At 47.1% G+C, this 26504-nt stretch overlaps 1 protein-coding gene across 14 annotated transcripts in view; it reads right to left on the bottom strand.

Annotated features, from left to right (window-relative positions):
- The window catches only part of APBB2 (amyloid beta precursor protein binding family B member 2), a 383377-nt gene that overhangs the window by 11990 nt on the left and 344883 nt on the right, over positions 1-26504 (bottom strand). For 13 of the 14 annotated variants that reach the window (XM_042936518.1, XM_042936521.1, XM_042936515.1 and 10 more), the window contains 2 exons: positions 2830-2944; positions 164-251 (listed from right to left, as the gene is read on the bottom strand). In XM_042936518.1, the coding sequence (XP_042792452.1) occupies positions 164-251; positions 2830-2944 (203 nt within the window). Of the gene's footprint in view, positions 1-163; positions 252-2829; positions 2945-24953; positions 25036-26504 lie in introns of those variants that run through there. The other variant, XM_042936529.1, reaches the window with a different exon arrangement.

Here is a 26504-nt window from a genome sequence, read left to right as displayed (position 1 = left end):
AACTCTGCGCACAGGAGGCTCCCTGGGGCTGGTTCAGTGTGCGTTTGTTGGGTTGAGCATGGTATTTAAGGAGACTAGAAACGGCCGGGAGCCCTGTGAGACCTTCTGGCTCTTGACTAGGATGGACAGCACCATCGTGAAGACAGCAGATGCACTGACCTACCTTGCAAGGGAACGTCGAGATTCACATTGGTTCTTTCCTGTAAGGAACTGCAGGCCAGGGCTTTGGCATTCTTCCGTTCGGCCATAATCTGAAGGGGAGAAAACACACTGTGGTTTGTGGTTACAGACGCCCTGCCTGCAGCTATTCCAGCCAGCAAAGGGTCTGAGTGGACTTTGCTTCCAAGCTAAGCTGGCTTTACATACAGTCTACTGCCTGACTTCCCACCCCCGTACTGCACACATGGAGAACTGTGCTCATTTTCCCCAGGGGTAACTGGTGAACGACTAGCCCTCAGAGCCCCCTGATTGTTTGGAACTCATTCCTCCACTCACCTGGCTCCTACCTCTAGTGAAATAGCCCAAACAAATATCCTCTGCTGGCCCACTGCGGTCAGTGAGACACGCACAGTAATGGACTTTTCCCACTGCTTCTGAATGCTGGCTGTTAGGTACCCTCTTCCGGGCCCTGGGGATAGCGAATGAGTTCAGATCCCACCTTCACTACTTACTAGCTGTGTGATCTTGGGCGAGTCACCTGGCCTCTTGTGTCTCATTTCGCCTTTGCATGTTTATGTCCCCAGTGATAAGGTTATGTCAGTTTTGTCAGTGCTCAGCAATATTAGCTGCTATCGATCGGGGTTGTTATTCCTAAACTGTTCAATCTGTCAGCTGCCTACCACACTGGTTCTCTTCTGCTGGGGGCACTGACATCTCCTCTACTGAAAAGTCATCACTTCTCACTTCTGTTTACACAGTGCTGGTGTGGCTTAAGAGCCCAACCTTCGATGACCCAAAAGGTAACTCACACCTTCATTCCCAGCCCAAGCTTTCTGAAAATTCCAGACAGAACGAAAGTCACTTCTCCAGAGCTCCACTCCACCCTTGTCTCGGCCTGCGCCTGGGACAGCAGGCAAGGAGGCGGCCGAGTTTAACAACATCAAATTTTAACTGAGCACGTCCTCTGTGCCAGGCCGTGTTCTGGGGGCCTTACGCTCCCCAAGGACAAAGATTTTTCTTTTCTGTTTTAGTCTCTGCTGTGTTCTTAGAACAGTCCCTGGCACGTAAATAGTGTTCAGCGGTGCCTGTTGCAAAAATGGAGGAAGAAAATGGCACCTGGGGAGTGTGCTGTAATGCTGTAGCAGGTGCAGCCGGGCCCAGGCTTGTTGATGCACCAGTGTGAATCTGGGCTGGGATAAACAGTGGTGTCGGGACCAGCACCCATCCTGTAAGTCCTGGTCACCTGCATCAGAGCAGCAGACTGGTCCCAGCTCCTTCCCCCCTGAGGAAATGTGGCTGGCACCTGCTTTGTCCCTGCTGCCCAGCAGTGGCTACAGCCTGGGCGTGGCTAGCTCAGAGGAGCTGCAATGAGGCTGGGTCTTGACATCCGCCTCAAACCAGAAAGGTGACGTCCAGCAGAGGTGACGGTGAGGTCTGGTGTTTAGATTCAGTAAGTAAGTTTGGGGAGTAGAAAGGCCTGCCTGAAGGGCATCTGTGACAGTGTCCTGGGGACCTGGCTAATCACTATCTGAACACAAGACGGCAGGTGATATGGTTGCTAAAAATATCAATCACCCCAGTATTGCATCTTTGGAGGTCAAGGGACAGAGTGGCCCATGGTCTTTTCTCTACTGGCTCACCCTTAGAACACTGTGTTCATTCAGGGGGAACCAACTACAGTACGCTCAGAAGCGGGTGAGGGGCCTGGTAACCATGTGACCCAAAAGAGATGGGGGTGGGGGTTCTGGAGAAATGAGGGAGACAGGACAGATACTTGTCCAGCACTTCTAAATGTACAGGTACAGTTCACAGCTTCAAATGTTTTAAATAACAAAGCGCTGCCCAGCAAACAGACAAGATGGAGGCATCTTTCCCTGTTGCTACAGATTTCCCATCTCAAGTAAATACATGGAAGTTCTAGAGAAGAGGACTTCAGGTCTACACAAGAAAGAACTCTGTAACAGTCAGCGCTGCTCATTTACTAGAACAGCCTCTTGAAAAGTAGGGGGCCCTGTGGATGGAGGTCAAAGGAGGGACCAGGCAGAGGGTGGGGATGTTTCTAGCAGGACTGCTCTGCTGGAGGGAAGGAAGGCTAGTCCCGAGATGCCCAACTGTCTGTCCTCATTCTGAGGCTCTGTGACTCTGGTTAAGGAAGCAGGACCTCCCCAGTGTGAGACACTGACCACAGCCCTGCCTCACAGCCGGTCAGTTTCCATGAGCAGCTATGTGTCCTCCTGGAGTCAGTGTGGGTTCACGGCAACTCCCGGCTGCCTGCGTTTGCACAGACACCCTTCCTTCTCCCTGTGTTTACTCTCAGATCAGGGGGCCCTGTCTCTGGAAAATCTGCCCTGACTCCTTTCCCCCTTTTCCGAGTTAGGCTCGGGGTACCCATCTCTACCACCTCGCCCGTCACTGCTCTGCCCACCTACCATATCCTCCAAACTGTGGGAGGGTCAAAGGCTCTGCTCATTTTGTGGGTGGAGAGCCATTGAGAGCACCACCTGTAATGCAGGAGTACTTTTCCTGGGCTAAATACATGGTCTGCTCGCTTCTCCCTGAATGCAAGGCACAGGTCGGCATGCCCTCTGCCCCTGCCCTTTCACGGCCCCTTCCCTGCTCAGGCAGTGAGAAAAAAGAGAGGGATTGACCACAGTGTCCTGACCTGCTTACCTTGGAACAGATTTCGTGGAGACTTGTGGCGATGGCTTTTGCTGGTGTGTCACATCGAAATACATGACATTTCAAAATTCGCGTATCTTTGTCTCTTGCTACATAAGCAAAATCTCTGTGCAGACAAAATTTATCAGTATGTTAGAAAAGGAAACTTTACCAACACACCCTCTAGTGGCGAATGTTAGCTGAGCAAGGAGCCGGTATGTCAGTGCCAAACAGAGTATGCGAGGGCTAAAAACAAAACGTAAACTTCAATAGCTACCCCAAAATGGAGGAGCAGTTTCATGGATTTAAGAATTCATTTCTGGGGCGCTTGGGGGGCTCAGTCAGTTAAGCATCCGACTTCGGCTCAGGTCATGATCTTGCCATTTGTTGAGTTCGGGCCCCACGTCAGGCTCTGTGCTGACAGAGCCTGGAGGCTGCTTCGGATTCTGTGTTTCCCTCTCTTAAAAATAAACATTAAAAAAAAAAAAAGTTTTTTAAAGAATTCATTTCTGAGTAAAAGAACTACAATGTTTCCCAAAGTTAGTGTGCTGAACTCCTGGAAACTCTTACAACCCTTAATGAAAAACCGAATTCTTGATGAACTTTCTCTCTAGTGTAACAACAAATACCATGATTATAAAAGAGAAAACGGGCTTGAGAAGAGCATGAATGTGCATGAGCGCTATTATGACAAACGCAGTGGTACAGCAGAGGCAGAACAATAGGGGCTGATGGGTAAACACGTGCATGGAGAATGCGTCGGACCCACAGCTGCAGGAGAAAGCGGATGGGCAGTCACGGGCTGGGCTGTGACACAAGGAGACACCGCAGACTGAAATCCCGTCAAAGGCGCTTGATTCTGTTAAGCGCGGCTCCCACTCCAGAGCTCGGGGTGACGGCGGCAGCATGGCACTCTATACCGTCAGCCCAGCCACCTCGGTGGGCGTGCAGCTGGTGCTGCGTGTTAGCATCTGTTCTGCTGATGAAAAGGATATCGACTGTGGCAAGGCCTGGCTTCAAAAGAACCGGGCCGAACAACCAACTGTAAAACTAAATTTCTTACTGTTCGTACTGGAGGACAGTGGTTTAAAGATCGAAGTGTTTAAGAACAATACACGCCCAGATTTACCCCATCTGGATCACAACGCGTTCTTTGTGTTTGTTGCTTAAGCCAGGATACTGTCTGTAAATGTAACCACACATGGATTTATTTTTAATGGTTCCTCTTAACAAAAGAACTGGTGGTCTTTTCACAGACCATGACAGCCGCTTTCTTCTAGATATCCTTGGCTTCTTTGGGAAGGCACAGGGATCTACCCACTGGAGGCCACTGGCCATCGTGGAGATGTGGCAGAAAAGCTTCCCCTGCATCGCACGCCATGTGCAGTGGGGGCTCCCGAACCCCGACCCCAGGTCAGGGCACTTCAGCCTCAGCCTGTCCACACCTGGCTTCAACACCTGCTCCCCCCAACCTTCTCCTTCCTCATGTTCTGTCTCAGCTGGTGTCCTCCATGCTAGAACCAGGAGGCCTTCCGGACTCCCCCTCACCCTCTGTACCCACCCCCTGTGTTTGTTTGGCCAGTTTTACCTCCTGAAAAACGTCCTGAACCCATCGCCCCTTGCCAGCCCTACGACCTCTCGGGCATTCTCAGCAGGTCTCTGCTCCCTGCCTTTGTGCACACGGTCTCCATGCCCTTGTCACCACGTGGGACCCGGAGATGAGCAGATCGCCCTTCCCAGTGCTGCGGTCACAACTTATGCACGTGGCACTTAGCACCGGGTACCATCGGTGTCTGTGTAGGAGCGTGTACTCCCCACAAGTCATTAAAGCTCTGTGAAGACGATCTGTGCCTTATTCATCCCCAATATCCAGTCCAGGCCTGGCCATATAGGTACTGAGTGTTCCTTTCTCTTTCCGGCATGGGGTCTGCAGCAAGCATCCTGATCTCCTGAAGGGTGAGCCGGCCCTCAGTCAGAGGCGTCAGGCTACATGGCAGTGGGCTGAGGGGTGGGTCTGGGTGAGGCGCTGGGCCCAGACTGAGCGATGAGCACAGTCTTAAATTTTTTTTTTTTTTAACGTTTATTTTTGAGACAGAGAGAGACAGAGCATGAGCGGGGGAGAGTCAGAGAGAGAGAGAGGGAGACACAGAATCTGAAACAGGCTCCAGGCTCTGAGCTGTCAGCACAGAGCCTGATGTGGGGCTTGAACTCATGAACTGCGAGATCATGACCTGAGCCAAAGTCAGACGCTCAACCAACTGAGCCACCCAGGCGCCCCGAGCACAGTCTTATTCTACACTGTGTTCCTGATGCCTTTCCATTCTGGTCTCAACCACCATCAAGACAACACGGTACAGTAAAACCTTGGTTTGCGAGCATGATTCGTTCTGGAAACATGCTTATGATCCAAAGCACTTGTCTATTAAAGCGAATTTCAAGAACCATTGGCTCAGTTGGGATCATGTGACGTTCCGCGTCATGTACTACTTGTATTGCAAGACATCGCTCCTTTATCAAGTTAAAATTTATGAACAATGTTTGCTTGTCTTGTGGAACGGTTGCAGAGCAGGTTACTCGCAATCCAAGGTTTTATACTGTATTTAAAAAAGAAATGAGAGAGGGCCTCACTTTTGGAGACCATGCTCAAGGGAAGCCCTGTTTCTAGTTCCCAGCTCTCTGGCTTCTTTTCTTTCCTAAATGGATCCTAAAGGAATATACGTGGTGTCTTACCATGCACAACTGTTTCCCTTCAAAATTCCATGTTCAGGGGCACCTGGGTGGCTCAGTTGGTTAAGCGAACAGACTCCTGGTTTCAGCTCAGGTCATGATCTCGTGGTTTGTGAGTTCGAGCCTCATGTTGGGCTCTGTGCTGATAGCCCAGGGCCTGCCCAAGATTCTCTGTCTCCCTCTCTCTCTGCTCCTCCCCCTGCATGCACGCTCTCTCTCTAAGTAAATAAATAAAGTTAAGTAAATAAAGTTACGTTCAGCTGCGGTCAAATCTGTTTGGTTCTGTGGTCACCAACAACTCTGTGTGGATTTCTACAGTTCCAAAATTTGTCGCACCTACTCTCCCAGCATCCTTATTCCAGCCAAGGAGCTCTCCTCTCTGCTCTGGAAAGGCAGGTCCCCCCTCATGGCATCTCTTCTCACTTGGCGACCGCTGGTGTCCCTGCACCGTCAGGGGGGCACAGCTCCCTCTACTGCACGGTCCATCCACCTCAAGAGCCTGCTGGGTGCCAGAACCTTGCTGGTGTCTAAATGCTTATTATAGTATATAAATTCTATAGTATAGTATATAAATTCTATAGCACAAAGGACAGGAGCTTGTCACACACTACTTTTTGTAGTTCTTGCACGGATCTAACGTGTCTGTTGTCTCTCAGAGATAGTAAGGCAATGTCAGAGAGCAATGTATCGGGATTCAGGCAACCCCGATTCCAGTCTCATTCCTGGATCCACTGAGCTATACAACCTCGGGCATGGAGTCTAGCCTCATCTCTAAGTGAGAGAGTTGGGAAAAAAAAAAAAAAAAAAAAAGGTTTCCCAGGTTCCTGTGTGGCTCTGATATTCTATGGCATAGCTTCCAAGGTCCACCCTGCTCTTCAGGACTGCTGGCCGGCCGGCAAGTGCTGCAAGTGCAAGGTTACCACCAAGGAGGATGAAACAAGCCGTTATCAATGAGCAACGGATCATCCTATCAAACTTCAGCTCCATGCCCTCTGTTCTTTAATATGCAACCCCTCAGGAGTAATTTTTTTAAAAAAATTATTATTATTAATCTTCATTTTCTTCTGGCTTCAGGGAAAGTGATTAATGCCTAAGGCAACCATCTGGAACCCACATCTTCCCAGAGGAGAGGCTCAGCCGCCAAAGGCTTTGTTTGGGGGATTCTGACAATTTTTTCTTTTTTCTTTGTTTTTTTACAGCTTTGTCTTTTCTTGTTCCCTCTCAGGTACCAGGCTGATAGATCGGGAAGGTAGGAATCTGTCAGTTTGTGATGGTGAGTGAATCCCATAACTAACCCCTCCAGGTTTTCTATCTGCTTCCAAGGAAAAAAACCAGCATTCTCTCCTCACTGTGGAGGTCAAGTGATCTGTGTGTCTCGAGTCACCCTAAATAGCCGCAAGCTATACACGGAGGTCTGTCAGAAGCAGGTAAGTCCTCTCTTTCAGACCTGGGGCATACACAAGGTGAACAGCTCCCCTTGTGTGCAGCGAAGTGCGTGGCTCATCTAATTTCATTATTATTTAGAATGAAACCCAAACGTTGCTTAACTGGTGGTTTCAAAACCTTGGCTTTCCATAGGGCACCTGGGTGGCTCAGTCGGTTAAATGTCCGACTTCGGCTCAGGTCATGATCTCACGGTTCATGGGTTTGAGCCCTGTGTCAGGCTCTGTGCTGACAGCTCAGAGCCTAGAGACTGGAGCCTGCTTGGGATTTTGTGTCTCTGTTTCTCTCTGTCCCTCCCCTACTTGTGTTCTGTCTCTCTCTCAAAAATAAATAAACATTAAAAGAATTAAAAAAAAAAAAGCTTGGCTTTCCAGCATCTGATTTCTGAAAAGGCTGTTGTAATAGAACAATGACCCTTCTAGGATGCTCACCCTTAATCTCCAGAATCTGTGAATATGTCACTTCACATGGCCAAAATGTGATTAAATTGAAGATCTTGAGATGGGGCTGTTATCCTGAATTATCTGGTTGGGCCCAACACAATTACAAGGGAAAGAAGGAGGAATTTTGCTTATAAGTGAAAGAACAGAAGGGGCCACCAGCCAAGGAAAGCAGGCAGCCTCTAAAAGCTGGAAAGACTTCCTCTTGGAGTCTTTAACCACATGGACACCATGATTACAAGTGCGACACTCATTTTAGATTTCTGATCTCCAGAACTGTAGGGGGATAAATTCGTGTTGCTTTAAGCTACCGTTTGTGGTAATTTGTTAAAGCAGCAATTGGACTAATACGGCTGCCAGTTGGCTTTATGTTCTAACTAAACTATGACATGATTAAAGACTTCTGTTTTTAAAAAATATTCAATTCCCTCCACAAATAGCTTCTGAGGCACTATTATGTGTCAGGCACCAGAGATGCAAAGACAGACAAGGTTCAACCTCGGAAGCCCACTGTCTAATGATACGGACGTCCAGTGAGATTTGAGCTGCATCTTTAAGTATAGTAAGGACCTCACCAGGGTAAGAAGGGTAGTGGACGGTTCACAGAAGATTCAATGTGAGCACAAGCAAAAGCATGGAAGTAAGAAAGTCCCGAGTGGTGTGGTAAGGGGCCGAGGGTGACTGCAGGGAGGCTGTATGTGTGGCCAATCAGCAGTCTGGCCATCTGAGCCTTGCAGTATGGCATGTGACCCCACATGACAGGGGTTTTGAGAACTTTCTTTGGGTGGAACAAAGTGGGTCAAGGGAGCACCCCCCTATGTCAACATAGTAGCAGAGGATGAGCCTGATGTGGGCTAAGTTAGCATCTGTGAGAACAGGGTGGAGGAGACAGATGGAAGGGAGGTGTTGGAAGGACGGCTGACACTGATGGGTGTGATGAGGGGAGAACCCAGAATAACTCTAGGGTCCTTGCTGGACCAACTAAGTGCCCTCACATCGAGGTGGGGAGAGGGGAGGGATTTGGTGAAGGAAGCTCCTGAGCTCCATGTTGGGCAGGAAGTGTGAGGTGTTTGAGGGCCTCCAGGTGGCCAGGGCCACCAAGCAGGTGGACGCTTAGGCCCTGAGCTCAGGCCTGTGGTCTGGACTAAAAACATGGACCTGTGGGCAGCAGTAGTCAGGAGAGCAGAAGAGAGTGTAGAGAATGAGAAAAGACAAAACGAAGCCTGGACCGAAAGAGAAAGGCATTAAAAAGCCCGGTTGAGGCAGGAGGGCCCAATGAAAGGGTGGAGAAAGTGTTGGGGAGGGGGCAAGCCCAGGACAAGCTGGTCCCAAAGGCATCCAAAAAAGAGGGTTTCAGGAGAAGTCTCCAGGGCTGCAGAGGCTGTGCAGCAGGAGACAGGCTATTCGGTCTTAGCAACCAACAGGAAGGGAGGGAGGTCTGTGGTGACCTTGGCGTCCTGGGCCTTTTCCCTGGAGAAGGGAGTGGGTCCCAGCTTTAGGAGACTGAGGGATGTGGGACCTCCTGAGTACAAAAGAACATAGTACATCTGCCTATTTTTTTCTCCCTTAAACTTCTCATTCTGGAACCTCTCAAACACGCACAGAAGTAGAAGAGATGGTCCATGAACTCCCCATGTCCCATCATCCAGTTTCAACAATGATCAAGACATCGTCCAACTTGGCCTTTCAGAGAGACATTTTCCAATCAGTGTTAGGGTTCTAAGAGACCTTATGCTCACATGTAAGAGCACTCCGACCTTTTCTAGAGATCTTCCTGTGTTCTGAGGGGAACAAGAAACCTCCACAGTTATAGTGTTCCTGACAGACTGCAAGCCTACGCTGTTGTGATGGGCCTAGGGCCACGTGGGAATTTTGGAGGAAAAGCACCAGGTGCCACCGGGGGTCACACAGCCAGGCAGGGCCCAAGGTGGCTCTGACACTGCATGAGGGGGAGGGTCAGCCCGCTGCTGGGGCATTTCAGGAACCTTTGCCTACAGAGCCCTCAATGGCTTTCCTGCCACCTCCCACCTTCCCCCCTTCCTTCCTCAGAGCCGCCAGTAGCCCTTGGGCTATACAGCTACCTGGCTTCCGCGGCTCAGATGGGCTTCTATGCCTCCCCCAGCGACCGGGTACCCTGGTGGTCATGCACCCCCCCAGGGCTTTGGTGCGCTCATTTAAAACCACAAAGCTGGTCCAAATGATCTCTGAGGTCCAGTCAGAACACAGCTTCTACTTTTTCCAACAGAGTCTTCCAGATGTCTGAGACATTCTGTCTGACACTCAGCAGCAAGAACCATTTTCGTCCTTTGCTCCAGCTTGCTCCATTTACAGTGCTGGATGAGGAGCCATTTGCTAAAAGAGGCGCTGTTCCAGTCCCCTGCTCCCCACACATTTATTTTGTGCAGTCATGGGAATCACAGTGTTTCCTTTAAAAACCAGGAAGTGATGCCCCCCTCCCCCGCCACCCAGTATGGTAGAGCAAGTCTTGTGTTAAAAGCCCAGTGTGACAGTGTCATGATGTAGTGATGTCTTACTGGTTTTTTAATAAGTCCCTTTTGTATAAAACAAAAACAAGAAAGCCCCCAGGAAGTGGAAGGCTTATAGCCGTAGCTATCTGTGCCCCTTCCTTAAACTTGAACAGAAGTGAGCACCTTTCATCTTTTGTTTACGGCGCCCTTGTGTTTCCAACTCTCTACTCCTTTTGCTGTTCTCGTTGGTAATTATTCCCCCAGAGGACCAGCCTCCAGTTCTGCCAGGGAAAAATGTCAGTGCTAAGAATCGTACATGACAGCCTCAAATTTCTTAATGGCAAGGGAAAAGGACAAAAGAATGCTTTTATTGTTCTCAGTTGAACAGCATTTTAATCACCCTGTAGGGGCTTAATCCATCTTTATGGAATGAATGAAGACATGATTCTTTATTCAAATGGGTTCTATTAAAAAAGAGCCAAGACAGAAGTATTCACCCTTTTCCTCCCTCTCTCCCCCACAACCCTCTTACATAAATGGAATTTGCTTCCGTGCTTCTCTCTCCTCAAAAGGAACTTACAAGGCACCTTCCGACCTCTTAGAGGTTAGCCAGGCTAACATTAAAAACCCCCGTCTACAGATGCCCAGAGAGGTGGCACCTAGGATATTTCAGTGATATGAAACCTTATTTGCTTATTGAATCAGCCTGTTCCACTGCAGGAATGCTCCTGGTGAGCCAACATACATATTTTTTCCTAAATAACGACCTGAAATTTGCCTCCCTGCAACTCTGGCCTGTGGGACCGAACTTTGCCTTCTGAAGCAGCCCCACATGAGCCGACCCTGTCAGCTGCAGTACAGCCCAGGCTTGTCTGGGAGTGACTTTCTCCCCTCTTTTCTAAGAGATTCCCTTCCATTCAGACTCTCACCAAATCTCCGCTGCTAGCAGTCCTTACCCAGTCTCCACAAAAAGATAACGCCTTCCATGTAATCTGTGTTTGCTCAGGTCAAAAACATGTTTGATGCTGGGAATTTGTGAAGGCTGGCATTCAATTAATGGGAGTTGTCATTATAAATGAGGAAAAAGAAGTCAAAGAAAAAGCCTCCTTTGAAATCCTGTCTCCTTATCCAAGAGTGATATTTTCATAATTATTTGCATTCATATGAATTATATTAAGACTTGCTGAAATATATAAAGACGCTTTCCTCCCTGCTTATCTTTCTGTAGAATCTTATAAGCCAGAGTTGCTTTAACTGCACAGGACAGGACCCACATGCAAATAAAGACAAATAGCAACAAAGAGATTTGATGGAAACATTACATGTCTAAGCCCTTTATGACCAAGGGCTTTATCCCCACTTTGTGTTACCTGCACAGGGCCCGGAGGGAGGAGGAGTCTTGTTTTCAAGACTGTTTGCACTCCTTTGCCTCAATGCTCTTATTTTCTGACTGGACTTTGAAAATCTCATTTTGGGGGTGGGAGGAAGGGAGAGGAAGAAAGGGGATGAGAAAGCCATCCTCCTAGATGGCCAATCAGAATGTTACACACACACGATTGTTTGTTTTTTTAATTTTACCCACTGGCACATCAGCAGGCATCACTAATTTCACAAAGCTCTTGCCTTAGCTTTGTAAACTCAACTTTCTTTCTCATTCGCAAGCTTAAGCAGATGCTAAGTACAAATATGGGAAGTTCCTGGGATGCCCATTCAGAGGGCATTCCAGTAACTCATCACCTGGGTAAATACACATTCTCCACAGGGAATCCTTCACTAGGCACTTCCGTGAGACATATAAGCTGTGTCAACAGATTTGAAATTCTACCATCTGCAAATAATCAAGGTGGCTTTGGTGGACCAGAATTGGTATTCGTATTCAGAGCTTCCAGAGAGGAGACCTGAATAAATACAGAGGGGGCAGGAGCTAGTGAACATCTTGAGAATATCCTCACCATTGGTTCAGACAGGCCCTCTCATTACTTCAGATGAGGGAGCTCCCATGCCTCATCCTCTGGAAGCTTCCACCACCTCCAGAAGTTACAGCCTCCTCAAAGATAATTAAAGATTCAGTCAAGTTTGCAGATTCCTGTAACCATACCCTCGGGAAGACTGATTCTGGAAGTGTTGCCCAATCAATCGATGCTGTCTCCCTTCCCCTCCTCACCACTGAGCACTGACGGCTCAGCCCCAACCAGGCGGGAGCTCCCCTGAAATCGACTCCAATGCAAAGAGGCGACTGCCTACATCTCTTCACTTTGCCAAGCAGTAACCACAACCATTCTTTCAAAAAGAGAAATTTCAGGGGCGCCTGGGTGGCTCGGTCGGTTGAGCGCCGACTTCGGCTCAGGTCATGATCTCGCGGTCCGTGAGTTCGAGCCCCACGTCAGGCTCTGTGCTGAAAGCTCAGAGCCTGGAGCCCGTTTCGGATTCTGTGTCTCCCTCTCTCTGACCCTCCCCCGTTCATGCTCTGTCTCTCTCTGTCTCAAAAATAAATAAATGTCAAAAAAAAAAAAAAAAAAAAAAAAGAGAAATTTCAGAGGCACCTGCGTAGCTCTGTCGGTTAAGCGTCAGACTTCGACTCAAGTCATGATCTTGTGGTGCGTGAGTTCGAGCCCCATGTCGGCTTGCAGCCCGGAGCCTGCTTTGGATTCTGTCTCCCTCTCTCTCTCTGCCCCTCCCATGCTCATACTCTGTCTCTCCCTCTCTTTCTCCAAAAAAATAAACATTAAAAAAAAATTTTTTTTAAAAAGAGAAATTTGAAAACTTTCTTCTTCCATCAAAAACAGAGCTTTAATTAAGTGATAAAGTGTGGAGCTTAAAGCCCCCCAGTCAGCCAAATGGGCCGGTTGACACTGAGCGCTGGAAACACACACACACCTGAGGTACAAACACCTGCTTTTCGCTTCAGAGTTATACCCTTTCCAGAGTTTGTTCATCTAGATGTGGGAAAGGAGAAGAATCCATATACTTTGACTAATAATCGAGATTGAAATGGAGTCAGTCCTTCTGGCCACCAGCCTGCAGTCAAGCCTTCCCAATGAAACTCCAGAGAATACGTAATTTAAGCCCCAATATTAATTCTTCAAGAAGCACGACAAGGCTGATACGACATGGGACCCAGCGTTAGTATTTCTCCTCACGTTTACTCCCCAGCATGCGGCTCCGACCCCTCCCAGCCATAACGGAAGTGACCACGTTCCCGTTACACCTTCATCACTTTTGCCCATCGACTTCCCCAAACAGGGCCAAATGCAACAGAGGGTCGGGGGCCCAGATGCAACTCCATACTCTGTTCTACATGAGGACACATAAGAATGATGATAGAAGGTTAAACAGAACACAGTTCTGCTTTTCAAAGACAACGACGTCTGTGGGGGTGGCAATATGGCATGAAGAAAGCAAGTGAGCTGTGCCGAACACTTAAAAGACACCACGAAGAGGGAGAAGTGAAAATCGGTTGGTTACCTCTCTCTGAATCCGGGAAGGCATGAGGGAACAGAGCAGAAACAACACGTTAGCATTCACACGGCATCCAGAAAATAAAACAGTCCCGTTAACGGCAACTCCAAGCGCTGATATCCCATCCCTTTTCCCAACTTTGCTGCGACGAATAGCCCTTTGGTGCTTATTTTAGCCGAGCCCTGTCGCACAGAAGTGTGTATTTCGAGCCATGTTACGATGAAGCCAAGAGATGCCAGCTGAGTTTAGAGGCAACATATCAACCGGGGGAGGTAATCAAGCTTAAAATATCACAGTCAAATACAAGAAACTGTTTGCGGTAAACACTGGCAAAGCACTTATCTTCATTTTCCAGCCCCACCTGCTCCCAATAAACAACGTACAGAAACAATGATGTGGATACAGCCTTACCTGTTTTACTAACTTCTGACATTCTATTAATTGAACTACAACATTATAGTCTAGGTACGTTCACTCAAATGCATCATGAGAAGGCAACAGAGCGGGAGTGAGCAGAGACAGCAGAAGGTCAAGGGCAGAGGTGGGATGTGGGAGGGCCGGCAGGGGGAGGAATCATGTGTCAGGGAAGAGAGGACTGGAAGCGGAGAAGGGATGAGAACAACTTCGGGTTTGGGGCCGAATGCTCAGCTGCCCTGCGCTGCCAGGGTGACCCTAAAGAAGTCACTTAACTTCTTGACCCGGAGAGCCCACCATCCCCTTGGTCTTGTCACAGCCAATCTGAAAGGGCCTGAGGACCACAGACTTTCTAGATGGGTCACATGCATGCAGGTAAACACAGAGCAAGTGGACTGAAGAGGCAGGGGCACCAGATAACGAGAAGGAAGGGGAGAAACTCAACCTTCACAGAAACCTGCTGTTTCAGGTGCCCCGCGGCCAGGGTCACGGAGCGGCCAGCAGGACCCTGCAGACACGAGAGCTCAAATCATGGTGTGAAACAGCAAGTACGCAGGGTAGTGAACCACAGTCACGAAGCCGAAAGACAGACCTCTGCATCCTGACACAGAACAATGACCGTGACATATTATCTATCAAGTGGGAAATCAAACAAGCAAGCCGTCCAGACTGCAGATACACGGTCTCATACAAAAAACAAGAAAGTTGGAGTGTGTATTTTGATATCCAAATAGTAACATATCTGGAACCTCATAACATGCAAATCGTCAACTGTTATCTGGAGGGATGGTGTTATGGAGGATTTTCTTTAATACATTTGTTCGAATATTCTCCAATAAGCACATGTGACTTTTGTACTACAGATGTGTAAATATCTACTTCACTATTTCAGGGACCCCACTGCGGTCAGTGCACCCCAACAACTACCCTTTCTTGAGTTCTGGCTCTGTGTTGCCCAAACAGCAACCCAATGAGGTAAGTTTTACCGTTCTCACTGATAAAAAGGTAAACAAGTTTAGAGAGGTTGAAGAACTTGACGAAGGTCACACAGCGAGTACATGATGAAGTTAGGGTTTGGTGTAGGTCGGCAGGAATCTCTGATCCTAGGCTTCTCACACTGCACCCATGATGGGCACCCCTTCCTCATTCACGGTCCTGTAGAACCACCTCACGGTTTGTCTCCCGAATGGCTCAGAGGGTTACCACGCACAGGTATTCAAGACAGGAGCAAAGGTTTTGGCAAAGAACCTGGGGCTTTACATGCACAGGGGAACCTCCTTCCTTTTCCTTGGCTTGTGAACTTTTGTTGGGGGAGAAGGTGGCTGAAAATTCACAAGAGAGGCCCTTTAGGCTGAGTACGTAGACAGAGCTGTGTTCAGATCCCTCCGGTAGCTGTGTTCCCCTGGGTACGTTACTCACCGTCTCTTTTTCCTGGGCTCCCTCTATGTGCCAGGCACACTGTGTTAGGTGGTGCCCCCCCTTCGAAACTGCTTCCTCATCAGTGCAAAGGGGAGAAGGACACGTGGCTCAGGGTAATCATGAGAATTAAATGAAATGAGACGGTGTGAGTACAAGAGTACCTGCGTGTAACAAAGTGCAATAAACTGCTTCCTTCCAGTTTTCTTCACTGAGTCATCTGATGGTTTCATGTCTCAGCGGGGTCATGCTGGGCAGCACTGGAAGTGAAATGTCTCCCATTGGAAGGGAAATCACTGGGGACCCTCTCCTCAGATTGGCTGGGCACTGTTTACCACAGGTTGAGGGGAAGCCACCTGTTGCTCGTGTCCCTCTGTCAAGGTTAGTCTATGGACGTAATTATAGATCATCACCAAAGGATCCGAAGACCTGGGTTCTAGTCCCACATTGAGCACTAGGTAAGTCTCTTAACCTCTCTGAGTCTCGGTTTCTCATTTCAGATGAGATGGTTTCGTGCTCAGATTTTTTTTTTTTCTAATCAGAAAAGGGTCTGTTAGAAAGCTTTGACTCTTAAAAACAAAAAAAGAATGAGCCACTAGCATTTCCCTGGCTAGCTTTTGATTTATACCAAATGCTTTTAATTTTTTACTCTTAATAAAAAGCCTATGCCCTACTGTATGGCAAAAACTTTGCCTGATAATGTTCAATCTAGAGACTTTAGAATACACTCTGTTTCTTTTGGGTATAATTATCATGGAAGCCTTGGGTATTAGATTAGATCAGACCCATTATTAGCGATTCACTTAAGGAAACAGCATCTATATGTAGCCACTGAGTTTTTTTCCCCTGAAGGTGGAACTTGGAAAAATGATACTGCAAACTCTTACCAGGGTCCATCCTTTTGGGGTTAATAGACACTGCTTGATTTGAGTATGGAAGTAAAAGCCTGCCACAAATAGGGACCTGAGAGCGATCTTTGAAATGTCTTTCAAAAAATGCAGAAGAGTCAAAGCGGCAGCTGCTTCACTGATTTAACACCTTATAAATTTGCCAAGAAGGAAACATCAGCCCAAAGCTGGGCTCCTGCATGAGGAGCATCCTTCCAGGAGGCTAAGTGTAGACTCAGGCACAAGCTGACTCCCTTCTCACTGTACGAGATGCAGTGCGAAGAATTCAACTCCGGGATTAATTCCACACCAGCCACGCACCCAAGGCCGCCTGATCAGTATGCTCTCAGCAGCTACTTCTTGGGAAAATGAACGTGGGAGTAATTGGCAATGTTTTCATTAAAATAAGCCTGAAATAACAGAACTACTTGGCATGTGTAACTGGGCATCCAAATGAATAGGAAATTCCTCAAAATAAACAGCACACCAGAATGACAATTCCTATTCCAGCTTTTGGAGGAGGACGCGCCTATCCCCCAGCACAGCGGCCTACTTCATATGTGGCACACACCCTCTACTTTTCACAAACTGAGCACGTAAAGCAAAGACCTGCCAGCGTGCTTCTCGCTCCATTTTTACAGAAGTCTGTTTCATGCTACTATCTGATGCCTGTCTTTCATCACTGGGGGGGTCCTTGGGTGCCTTTCGAGCACCAGCACAGACCAGCATTAGCCACAGGACAATGAAGCAAAAACTGAAACTTTATGAAAACTTTCCTATCAACTCCTGAACCTGGCTGTCTTATTTTTTCTCCCAGCTTCAAGGTTTTTTGTTTTTGTTTTTCTTCCCTCCCTGACGTTTATTGGCTGTTTGCCCTTGGTCAAGGCCCTTAGGCTCTTTGTTCTTCAGTTTATTCATCTGTAAAATGGGACTAATAGTGGCACTAACCCCCTAAGAGTGCTGTGAGGGTTATACTCCTAAATCCGTGTAAGGCTCACGGTGTGAGAACATCCAATGTGGACTCGACATGCATACTAAGCAGTGTACTAACCAGGAGGTCTGTGGAGAGGATCTCCTAACCTGATTTGGATCTTGGAACCTCTTGGAATCTGATGAAAAAATTCCAGAAAGAAATGTGCATGGACCCACAATTTTACGTACAACCTTAGGAGGATGGGGGAGAAGGTTCAATAACCCCTGAAACTCATTTACAGACCCCTTCAGAATCCAAATCCTGCAGGTAAAAGAGCTCTGAACCGAATTCTGGATTTATGCAAATTTACCATCTGGTGTCTGGAATTTCAGGGAATTCAGCTCCGGGAAGGGCTCTGTCCTTCCCAGGACCAAATGGTGCCAGAAGCACCTGTCTTTGTTGAGTGTGCCTTAGTCTGCCAGCTAGTTTGCTCCCCACCTCCCTCTCCTGCCCCCCAGGACCGTGCAGCCTGTTAGCCTGCAGAACTTGCAGAAGCAGGGAGTCAGAGTTCCAACAGGACTAAGTGTGAAGAAGAGGATCTAAAGTGGTATAAGGTTATTGAAATTCAAGGCACATTCTTCTAAACAAAGGACTTTCTCATGCCACTGGAGAGAAGACACAATAGTTACCAGCCAGCTTACTAATGAGGGAAAGAGGGATATTTGAGAGCAACAGGAAATGAGTTTTTGGTGGCTTTTTTGTTTTTTTTTTGTTTTTTTTTTTTAAGTCCCTGTTTGAAGACAGCAAGAATTAACAAGGTCTGCTTTCATTTGGGCTGTGCTACAGTAAAACAACAACAAAACAACCTTGCTTCTCTGAGTATCTGCGAAGACAGAACACACATACACATACAACTTACACTTACTTCTCAAGTGAGAAATAACTCATGCCATGTTACGGTTTCAAGGTTTAAAGTTTAGGGCAAAATCAAAGGGAAGAATTATGTAAGTTATACCCAAACTGTGAAACCATGGTCTGGCTTCCTTCCTGAAAGCAGAGGGGGAGAAACAAAACATACTCAGAAGGCTCCTCTCTGGCTTTGACACAGTAGAGGGAAGAAGACCAGTCTATACTAGGGAAGTGGTTTCCATGTGAGAAGTGTCACAAGGACATAAAGTACCAGGAAGATATAGACAACGCACGCACCCAGCCGTGGGCAGGGTCTCGTTCGGGTAAGGCGCATTCCTAAATCTGTTTCTAAATTTCCAAGAGGATTTAGGGCTATCACTACACACAGCCAATCCTCCTTTCTTTGCGCACACAGGAGTGCTAGCATAGCTAACACAAAGAGCCAAGACATTTGATCATTTGATTTTTGGAAACTTCCATCTAGATACAAGTACTCTTTGATATTCTGTAAACTCAGTGATACCTCAACAAAAACAGACATCAACGCTACGATGACTAATAACGAAATCACAACAGCAGCTCCCATTTTATTGAATGTGCTGCCCACCCAGGCTCTGTGCTTGGCACACGTTATCGCCAGGCTACACGGTTAACTCTGTGTGGGAGAACCAAGATTCCAGGACTTTCACTTTCAAACCCCCATCACTAAAGAGTGGTACGTCTACAAATGGAACCTGCGGGTCTGCCTGCCAGGTCTCTCCTCCTTTGTTGTGTGGTTCTAGGGCACCAGGCACTCAAGCCTGCCTCCCTCCCAGCTAAGGGGCTCTCCTCAGGACCCCAGCCCTCGATGAAGACAGGTGGTCTCAGCTCTCCGCTCCTATCTCTATCCTATTGGATTTTTGGTTACACCACTGCTGGACCTGGTGACAAAAAGTAAGTGTGCTCTATTTGGTTTAAATGATGTTCCCAGGCAAAGGCTGAGGGTTTCATCCTTTGCACAGCAGCCGATTATCCTGTTGCTGCCCTGCTTATGATCCCCTCCCAAACTCCCTGCCTCACCCACAACCCGCTGGGCTCCAGCCACACTCTGATCCTTCTGTCCTCTCACACACATGCCTTGACCTTCTGCCCTGGATGACTTATGCCCACAGGTCTCCCATGGGAAGGCTCCTCCTTATTGTCACCACTTCCAAAAAACCCTTCCAGGCCACCCAGTCATTGCCAACACCTGCAGCCATCTAACACTACCCTGCTTGGTCATTGTTCCTCCTTCCACCCCACAAAAAAGTAAAATCTGTGTGAGCAGGAACTTTCCTACTGTGTTCACTCACCACTGTGTAGGTGTTCACTCACCACTGCCTGGCACATTGTGCCACATAATCAGTAAATGATTCTGAATGAATGAATAGAATGAATGAATAACTAAACAGGGTGAACAAAGAACCCCCCCGCCTAACTCCTGATCATGTCCGTAAGAACCTAAGGCAATGATCCTGTGAATACCACAGAGTTGGCTGAATTTCTTTTTCCCCTGTTCTGATCATCACAGATGGTACTTTAAAAATGACTTTAGTTCATATTCCATTTTCATGTCATCTGAAACCACAATGTTAATGAAACATATCTCATAGGAATGAGCATGGAGGAAAGTTGTGGAAAGATTATCAATCTCTTGTGACTCTATTTGAAAGTGAAACAAATCTATACTTTGATCATCTCCAGCAGAAACCACAATAATGTTTCCAGAGCCCCTAACTAGATTCCTCCTTCAGAACATTTGTCTAAATGAAAAATGGCTTCTCTGCTCCTGAAGAAATCAATATATAAATTTCCATTGTATATTGATTTCTATCAAGACTTATCAGCTCCTCGGATAATTTTCTTTATATCTATACTCTAAAAGAAATAAACCTTTGCTTATCACTTAGGGAAAAGACTCCAGACAAGACATTTCCATATACACTAAGGCAGAGGCACATGAGGAGCTGCACCACAAAGCATCACAGAACATTCCCGACGAGGCTATCTTGGCAGGAGTTAACTTTTTGACACAATTTGAAAGAATACCCATCTTTCCCATTCAGTAAGGTTACTTTTTATATGCGGCTAGTCTCCTTGTTCCAGACTCTTTTTTCTTCTCTATCGAATATAAGAAATCTTTAAAACCCAAAAACCACAATCTCATCACCGTAGCATTCTATTTTCACTGTCTGACTTTACCTTTCTTTTATTGTCCATATTTGTTCATATTTGACAAATGCAATAACCGTACCACCTTGAAGAAGCTGAAGTGTGGGCTTGGGATGTTTGAATAATGGTTTGTCACAGAAGCACCCCAAACAGCCTGACCTTCTCCAGGAATTCTGTTTGGAGGCTGGTTTTCAGAATACCTCAAAGCTGGCCAAAAGCGACTGAACTTTCTAACTTCTGAAGGACAAGGTCCCTATTTCAGCTGTCACTGTGGGTTCCACTCTGGTCCTTTAAATCAGGGGTGGAAAACTACGGCCCCAGGATCAGAGACCATCCACCTCCTGTCTGTTCTTATAAAGAGTCACTGGAACACAGCCACACCCACTCGTTTCCTCTTGGCTACGGCCGTTCTTGCGCTAAGATAACAGAACTCGAGTGGCTGAGTTTACCCACAGAGCCCCAAATATTCGGTATCAGGCCTTTTCCAGAAAAAGTGTCCAACCCTGCTTAGATGACAACCTGATCCAGGGGTTGTAACATACAATGTAGACCAACACTGAGATTAGGACCAGCTAAATGATTTGTGAAGCCCAGTGCAAAATGAAAATGGGAGGCTCTGCGTGAAGAGATTAAGAAATGCAAGATGGTAAGAGCAGAGCATTAACCTGAGCACGCACTAAACCTGTCCAGCAGCCTGAGATGCTGCAATAATCCTTGTTGCGGGTGACCAAACTCCACCGCTAGCTAGAAACTATTCTACCCACATGCGGAAATAAGAGTGTTTCCAATCTGTAGCTTCTTCAGAACCAAAAACACTTTTGCTCAACTGAAATCTTACATGTACATCCGACATGCGAATCAGAGTCAATATGGAGCTCTGCCTCAACCATTTCATTTCAAAAAGGTCACGTGCAGGCTATGAATGGTTTTTTTTTTGGTGGGGGGTGTGGTGGTAGGCGGATGGAAATCACACCAGACCTCTTGCAAACAGCATTTTCATGTAACCTGCCAAACAGATGCATGCTTTGACGTGACAGAATCAGGCCAAATCAGCCCCAACTGTCAGCTGCTCTCTCTGCAGCTGCTTTCCATCATAATTATTTCAACTGTCATAATTTATTCATCCCCAGACAAGCTTACGTGTTCCAGGGTAACTAGGCCGGGCATCCAGGTCAGAAGGGCTGGCAGCCCCAGTCATTTCTGCCCCTCCACAAGCCTAAAATTCTAACTGTAGAGGGAATATTTTCTACATCAGTTATTTTTTTGCAAAACCAAACCAAAGTTGATTTCAAAACCAAAGTTAACTGACAAACACCATAAGCTTTCAAGTTGATAAATCTGAAGGGGGGGGAAGGTGCAAAATAATCCCATCAGAAACCAAATACTTCACTTCTATATTTTACAGGTAACAAGGAGATGGCTTTTCTAGCCTCACAGTATGCTCAGTTATTTTCCCACAAAGTTATTCCTTCTGATTCAAGACACATATGGAACAACTTTTGTTTGGGACAAAATATCCAGGTGTCTGGACTCTGAAGAATGTCCCATGTGAAATAAAGAACTTCAAATGCAATTATCAATGGTTTCTTACAAAACTGGAGCAAAGGTAGAGTTAATTCCGTATGAATTAAAGCTTAAACCTGTCTTTTTTTCTTACTTTGATCCTTTCTTTCTTTCTTTCTCTTTCTTTCTTTCTTTCTTTCTCTTTCTTTCTTTCTTTCTTTCTTTCTTTGTTTGTTTCGAGAGAGTGAGTGTGCACATCGTGCATGTGAGGGACAGAGAGAGAAGGGCAGAGAGAGGGAACCAAACTCAAACCTTCAATGACAGCCAAAAAGCCTCATAAAATCGTGTCCCCACAAACCTCTTCCACCCCAGCACATACCACTGGCCTCCTTGCTTCTGGCTCCAACCATGCTGGCCTCCTCTCTGATTCTGGAACGCGCTGAGCACTTCTCTTCCTCCAAGCTTCCTACTTGCTCCCCACATGCCTGGCTTCTACTCAGCCTTCACATTCAGCTCAAATATCACTTCCTAGGATGGACTGCTTCTTGGTGGTTCTTTTCCCCACTGAACTACTCAGCTGCATTCTCTGTGCCCCTGACCATCTTCCTGGCACTTATAATCTATATTATCTTGCGTCCTAAATTGTTCTTCTGGCTTATCTCCTGCTTCTTTGGATCTTGTCTGTCTCATTCCATCATGTACCTCACAAGATGCCTGACACACAGAGGTTCTATATCTGCTGAAGAGCAAGTCAATGTATAGATTATAAATATCAAGTACATGTGATGGCCAAAGTTAAACCCTCAAAATAGAAAATGAAGTCTTTTCATCTATACTAATTCATCGGCCCATTCAACATTTCAATTACTTGTGAAGAACATCCTATGCCAGGACCAGAGGAAACCAAAGGTCTAAGAATTTCTCAAAAATATTATATTCTGTGTTTAAAATAGGTGCTTAGAAAAGAACGAGTTACACCACTACTTAATGTATTTTCATGTAACCCGAGGGATTTGTGGAAAACTCTGGAAACCCAGATGAGTAAGAAGTTACAGGTCATCAATATACTCCAACAAAACAAAACAAAACAAAACAAAAACCATGAAAAGTATAGAGAGAGTAAGTAGGGGTTTTCAAACCGTGTCTAGGTCCTTAAATCTAGGAGTCATCTCTTCACACTTGGGAGACTGTGGACAGATGGAAAGCTTTGCTCAGTCAGTGGTATAGAATGAAGTTCATTTCCCTGAGGGGGTTGTTAAAGATGAAAGCTGTTGAGGTGAGACCAGGAGATTGCATGACTGATAGACAATTTTTGAAACACACTGGAAGGACCACATCCAAATTAACAACAGCCCTGTTCAAACTCTTTCAGAACTCAGCTTCTGGCCCTCCTTGCAGTCCCAGAAGACCGACTCCAGTGCACGATGACCCACGGTCTGATTAATACCTACACCCTTGGCACGGAGGTGACCTTGGCCCTACTTGTGAACACCTACAGCCCTGGGCTCAGCTGGCCTCCAAGGCAGCAGCCAGCAGCAACCTCCTCTTGACTCACCTCAGGGTCATCCATACTACTTCTTAGGTGTGCTCCAGTTCAAAGGATCTAAAATGGATCCTGTGACAATATTGTGTGAGCTCTAAGAAAGCAAGGAGGTACTTGGGCAGTTCCCATTTTAATCACTAGGGCCGAGGCCCAGCATATACCAGGTGTTCAGTAAATACTTATTAAATAAATAATCCCCATTGCTCAAAAGCTAGGACCCACTAGAATGACAGAGGAACTCAATGCAGCAGGTGTCAGAGAGGTAGGGTTCCTGACCCACCCAGCACATAGCCTGTGCCTTCATGCTGAGCCTCACTTACTGCTGAGCCAAGAACGATGGTACCTTCTTCGACAATAAGGGCTGATGCTTTGTGGAAAGTCTTCCCCCTATCAAGCTTCTTATTTACACTTCATTTTGGACAACACAGCCACCAACAACTTTTACAAAATTATGGACAAGGGGCACCTGCGTGGCTCAGTTAAGCATCTGACTCTTGATTTCAGCTCAGGTCATGATCTCACGGTTTGTGAGATTGAGCCCCACATCGGGCTCTGCACTGACAGTGTGGAGCCTGCTTGGGATTCTCTCTCTCCCTCTCTCTCTGCCGTCCCCTGTTCACTATCTCTCAAAAATAAATAAAGAAACATTAAAAAAAAAAAAAACCAAATTATGGACAAAATTTTCAAATAGGGATTTAAAGCTGCTTTTTTCATAATATGTTACACTTCTAAGTCCCTGGGAAAGGCGTCAGGACACCAAATAACTCCTATCACAAAGCAGTACCAACTAAAAGGCAGTGGCAAAGATCTGAGCTTTAGGGAGAAAACTTGCAAACTGCGTTTATGTCAGAGTGAGGATGGAGAAGAAACTGCCCAATGGTCTAAGGAACCCAAAAAACACAACACAAGGAAAGCGGGCATAACCCACCACTCAGGATTCAAGTCAAGCCAGGCTGCAGCTGCAGTTATAAAAAGAAAAAAAAAAAAAAAAAAGACTAATGGGATCGTCTGCTCCTCCGCCTTCTCCCACCCAAGGCAGTAATGAAGATTCACAACCACACATTAATTAGGGAATCAATAGATGTGCCTGGTTACAATACTGGTACAGGGAAACAGATAATGGAGAGAGAGAAGGCACAGATTCCCTGAGAATGTGATCAAATCCGTATGCACTATTTACATCATGTTTTTCTTTATAAAAAACAAAACAAAACAAAACTCCTTTTTCAATGCCAAGAGCAAGGAGGTGATTTTCTACATTTTGGGAATTTGAAACATTTTGTCACATGGAAGTCACACAGATAGATATTCTAAACCATATAACTAAAATTGTTTGTAAATGCAGTCTTTTTACACCTAAGAATATTGCTTTTAATTCCAAAATTGGATTATCAAGATTCTCCTAACAGACAAGAAGACATACATGTGGATTCACCAGAGGGCATGTGAAATGAATACACTCATTTACTCAATCCTAACACTGGCCACAAGAGAAATGCCCAGAGCAGAGCCTCCAAACGGCTACTGCTGCGCTCGTCAATTGGGATCAAAAGCTTCCCGCATCCCACCCCACGCCTCCAATTCACACATTCTTCACCCTTCTCTCCAGCGAGGCAGAAAGGCTCCCCCTTAGCCCTCCAGCTGCCCACGACGAGGCACTTCGCTAAGCGCCGACTCTGGCGAAGGGAGGGTGCAGCCTTTGTCCCGCGGGCCCCCTGGGCCCGCCTCGCTGTCCCCGCGAGCCAGCTCGGGATCGGACCCCGCTCGTTACCTCTGCACGCACCTGCAGACAAAGGCCCGCCGCCCCTTCCCCACGTTTCTCACCTTGGCCTCCCGCGCGGCCCCTGTGCTGGGACGAGGACAGCGGTGACCACACCAGTCAGCCGGCCGTGGCCGCTCGAACCAGCAGCGGCGCGCTCCTTCTGTCTTAAGTTGAAGCCAGTGCCTTCCGCGCCTCCCAGCGTCCGCGCCTCCCAGCGCCGGGCCTGCCCGCACTCTCCGCCCGCCGCCGCCCGCCGCGGCCGCCCATTGGCTGCTGGGGAGGAGCCGCCCCTCCCTCCCCCCCACCCCCTGCCAGGTGTGCCCAGCAGGTGTCCCCCGTAGGGGCTTCCAGCTGCCGGACACCAGGCCCAAGGCAAGCAAGTTGGGGGTAGGGGGCATGCGGGTAGGTAAATACCTTCATCCCCAACGAGCCCACCCGTTCTAGGACGAACATTTCCCATTTTGGACACTCGGGACTTGGAAAGTTCATTCTGATCTCGCTGAACCGCTTTACAAAGTTGACGTCCTGGGCTTGGCTTTCTGGTTCCCAACAGACCCTGCCTGAACCCTGCCGCGGGGAGTGGGGGCGTAGGGGAGCAGGAGGCAGGGGTGGGAGGGGAGGGAGCACCGCAAGCCACAGCCAGAAAGCCTTTTCAATGTCAAGACAAAGCAGGTCCAAACTGTAGCTTGATAAATGAGGCAGCGAGTGCTGAACTGAGCTTAAAGGTATTTTTCAGATTCCCTGCCAATTTACAGGAAACGCTTAACAGCAAGTCATTCACCCCTACACACCTCTCCAATCCCGGCATCTCTTACGGCACTTTTTGTTTCCTGCTCCAAGATGACACTGGCATCCCAACGCTACCATCTCTAGTTGAGAATCCGCTCCCCCAGACACAGAAGCAGGAAAGTGTCCAGTTGGCTAAGTGACAGCATTTTAAATGAATGCTGGCCAGTCATTGACTAAAACAGAGTTTGAAAGGAAAATCCAAGATCTCTTACTGTTTATATTCCGTGTGTACTCAAAGTACTTCTTCTCATTGATTCTGGGCAAGATGTTTGATTGCACAATTTAACCAAATGAAATAGGCAGGGGACATCAGCCATGTTTTCTGTTATATTCAAAGTACCATACACTTTGGGGGTGCCTGGGTGGCTCAGTCGGTTGGGCGTCCGACTTCAGCTCAGGTCACGATCTCACGGTCCGTGAGTTCGAGCCCCACGTCGGGCTCTGGGCTGATGGCTCGGAGCCTGGAGCCTGCTTCCGATTCTGTGTCTCCCTCTCTCTCTGCCCCTCCCCCGTTCATGCTGTCTCTCTCTGTCTCAAAAATAAATAAATGTTAAAAAAAATTAAAAAACAAAAAACAAAAAACAAAGTACCATACACTTTTTTTTTTTTTTTTTTTTAACAGGGAAAGGAATATAATCCACAAAACACACACAAGAAAATCAAGGGAGTGTGTAACTAGGAGTCTTGTCTGGGTTTAGTAAAACACACCACAGGTATACTGGTAATTCTTTTAGTGTTCGTGCTTTAAAAGCAGATTAAACATCTACTCATTTGTTCAACATTTATTAAGCTCTTCCTAAATGCTGGGCTCTGTGCTGACAATT

Source organism: Panthera leo, chromosome B1 (assembly GCF_018350215.1).
Source record: "Panthera leo isolate Ple1 chromosome B1, P.leo_Ple1_pat1.1, whole genome shotgun sequence".
Classification (NCBI taxonomy): Eukaryota; Metazoa; Chordata; class Mammalia; order Carnivora; family Felidae; genus Panthera; species Panthera leo.
This window is presented reverse-complemented; position numbering and strand designations above follow the sequence as displayed.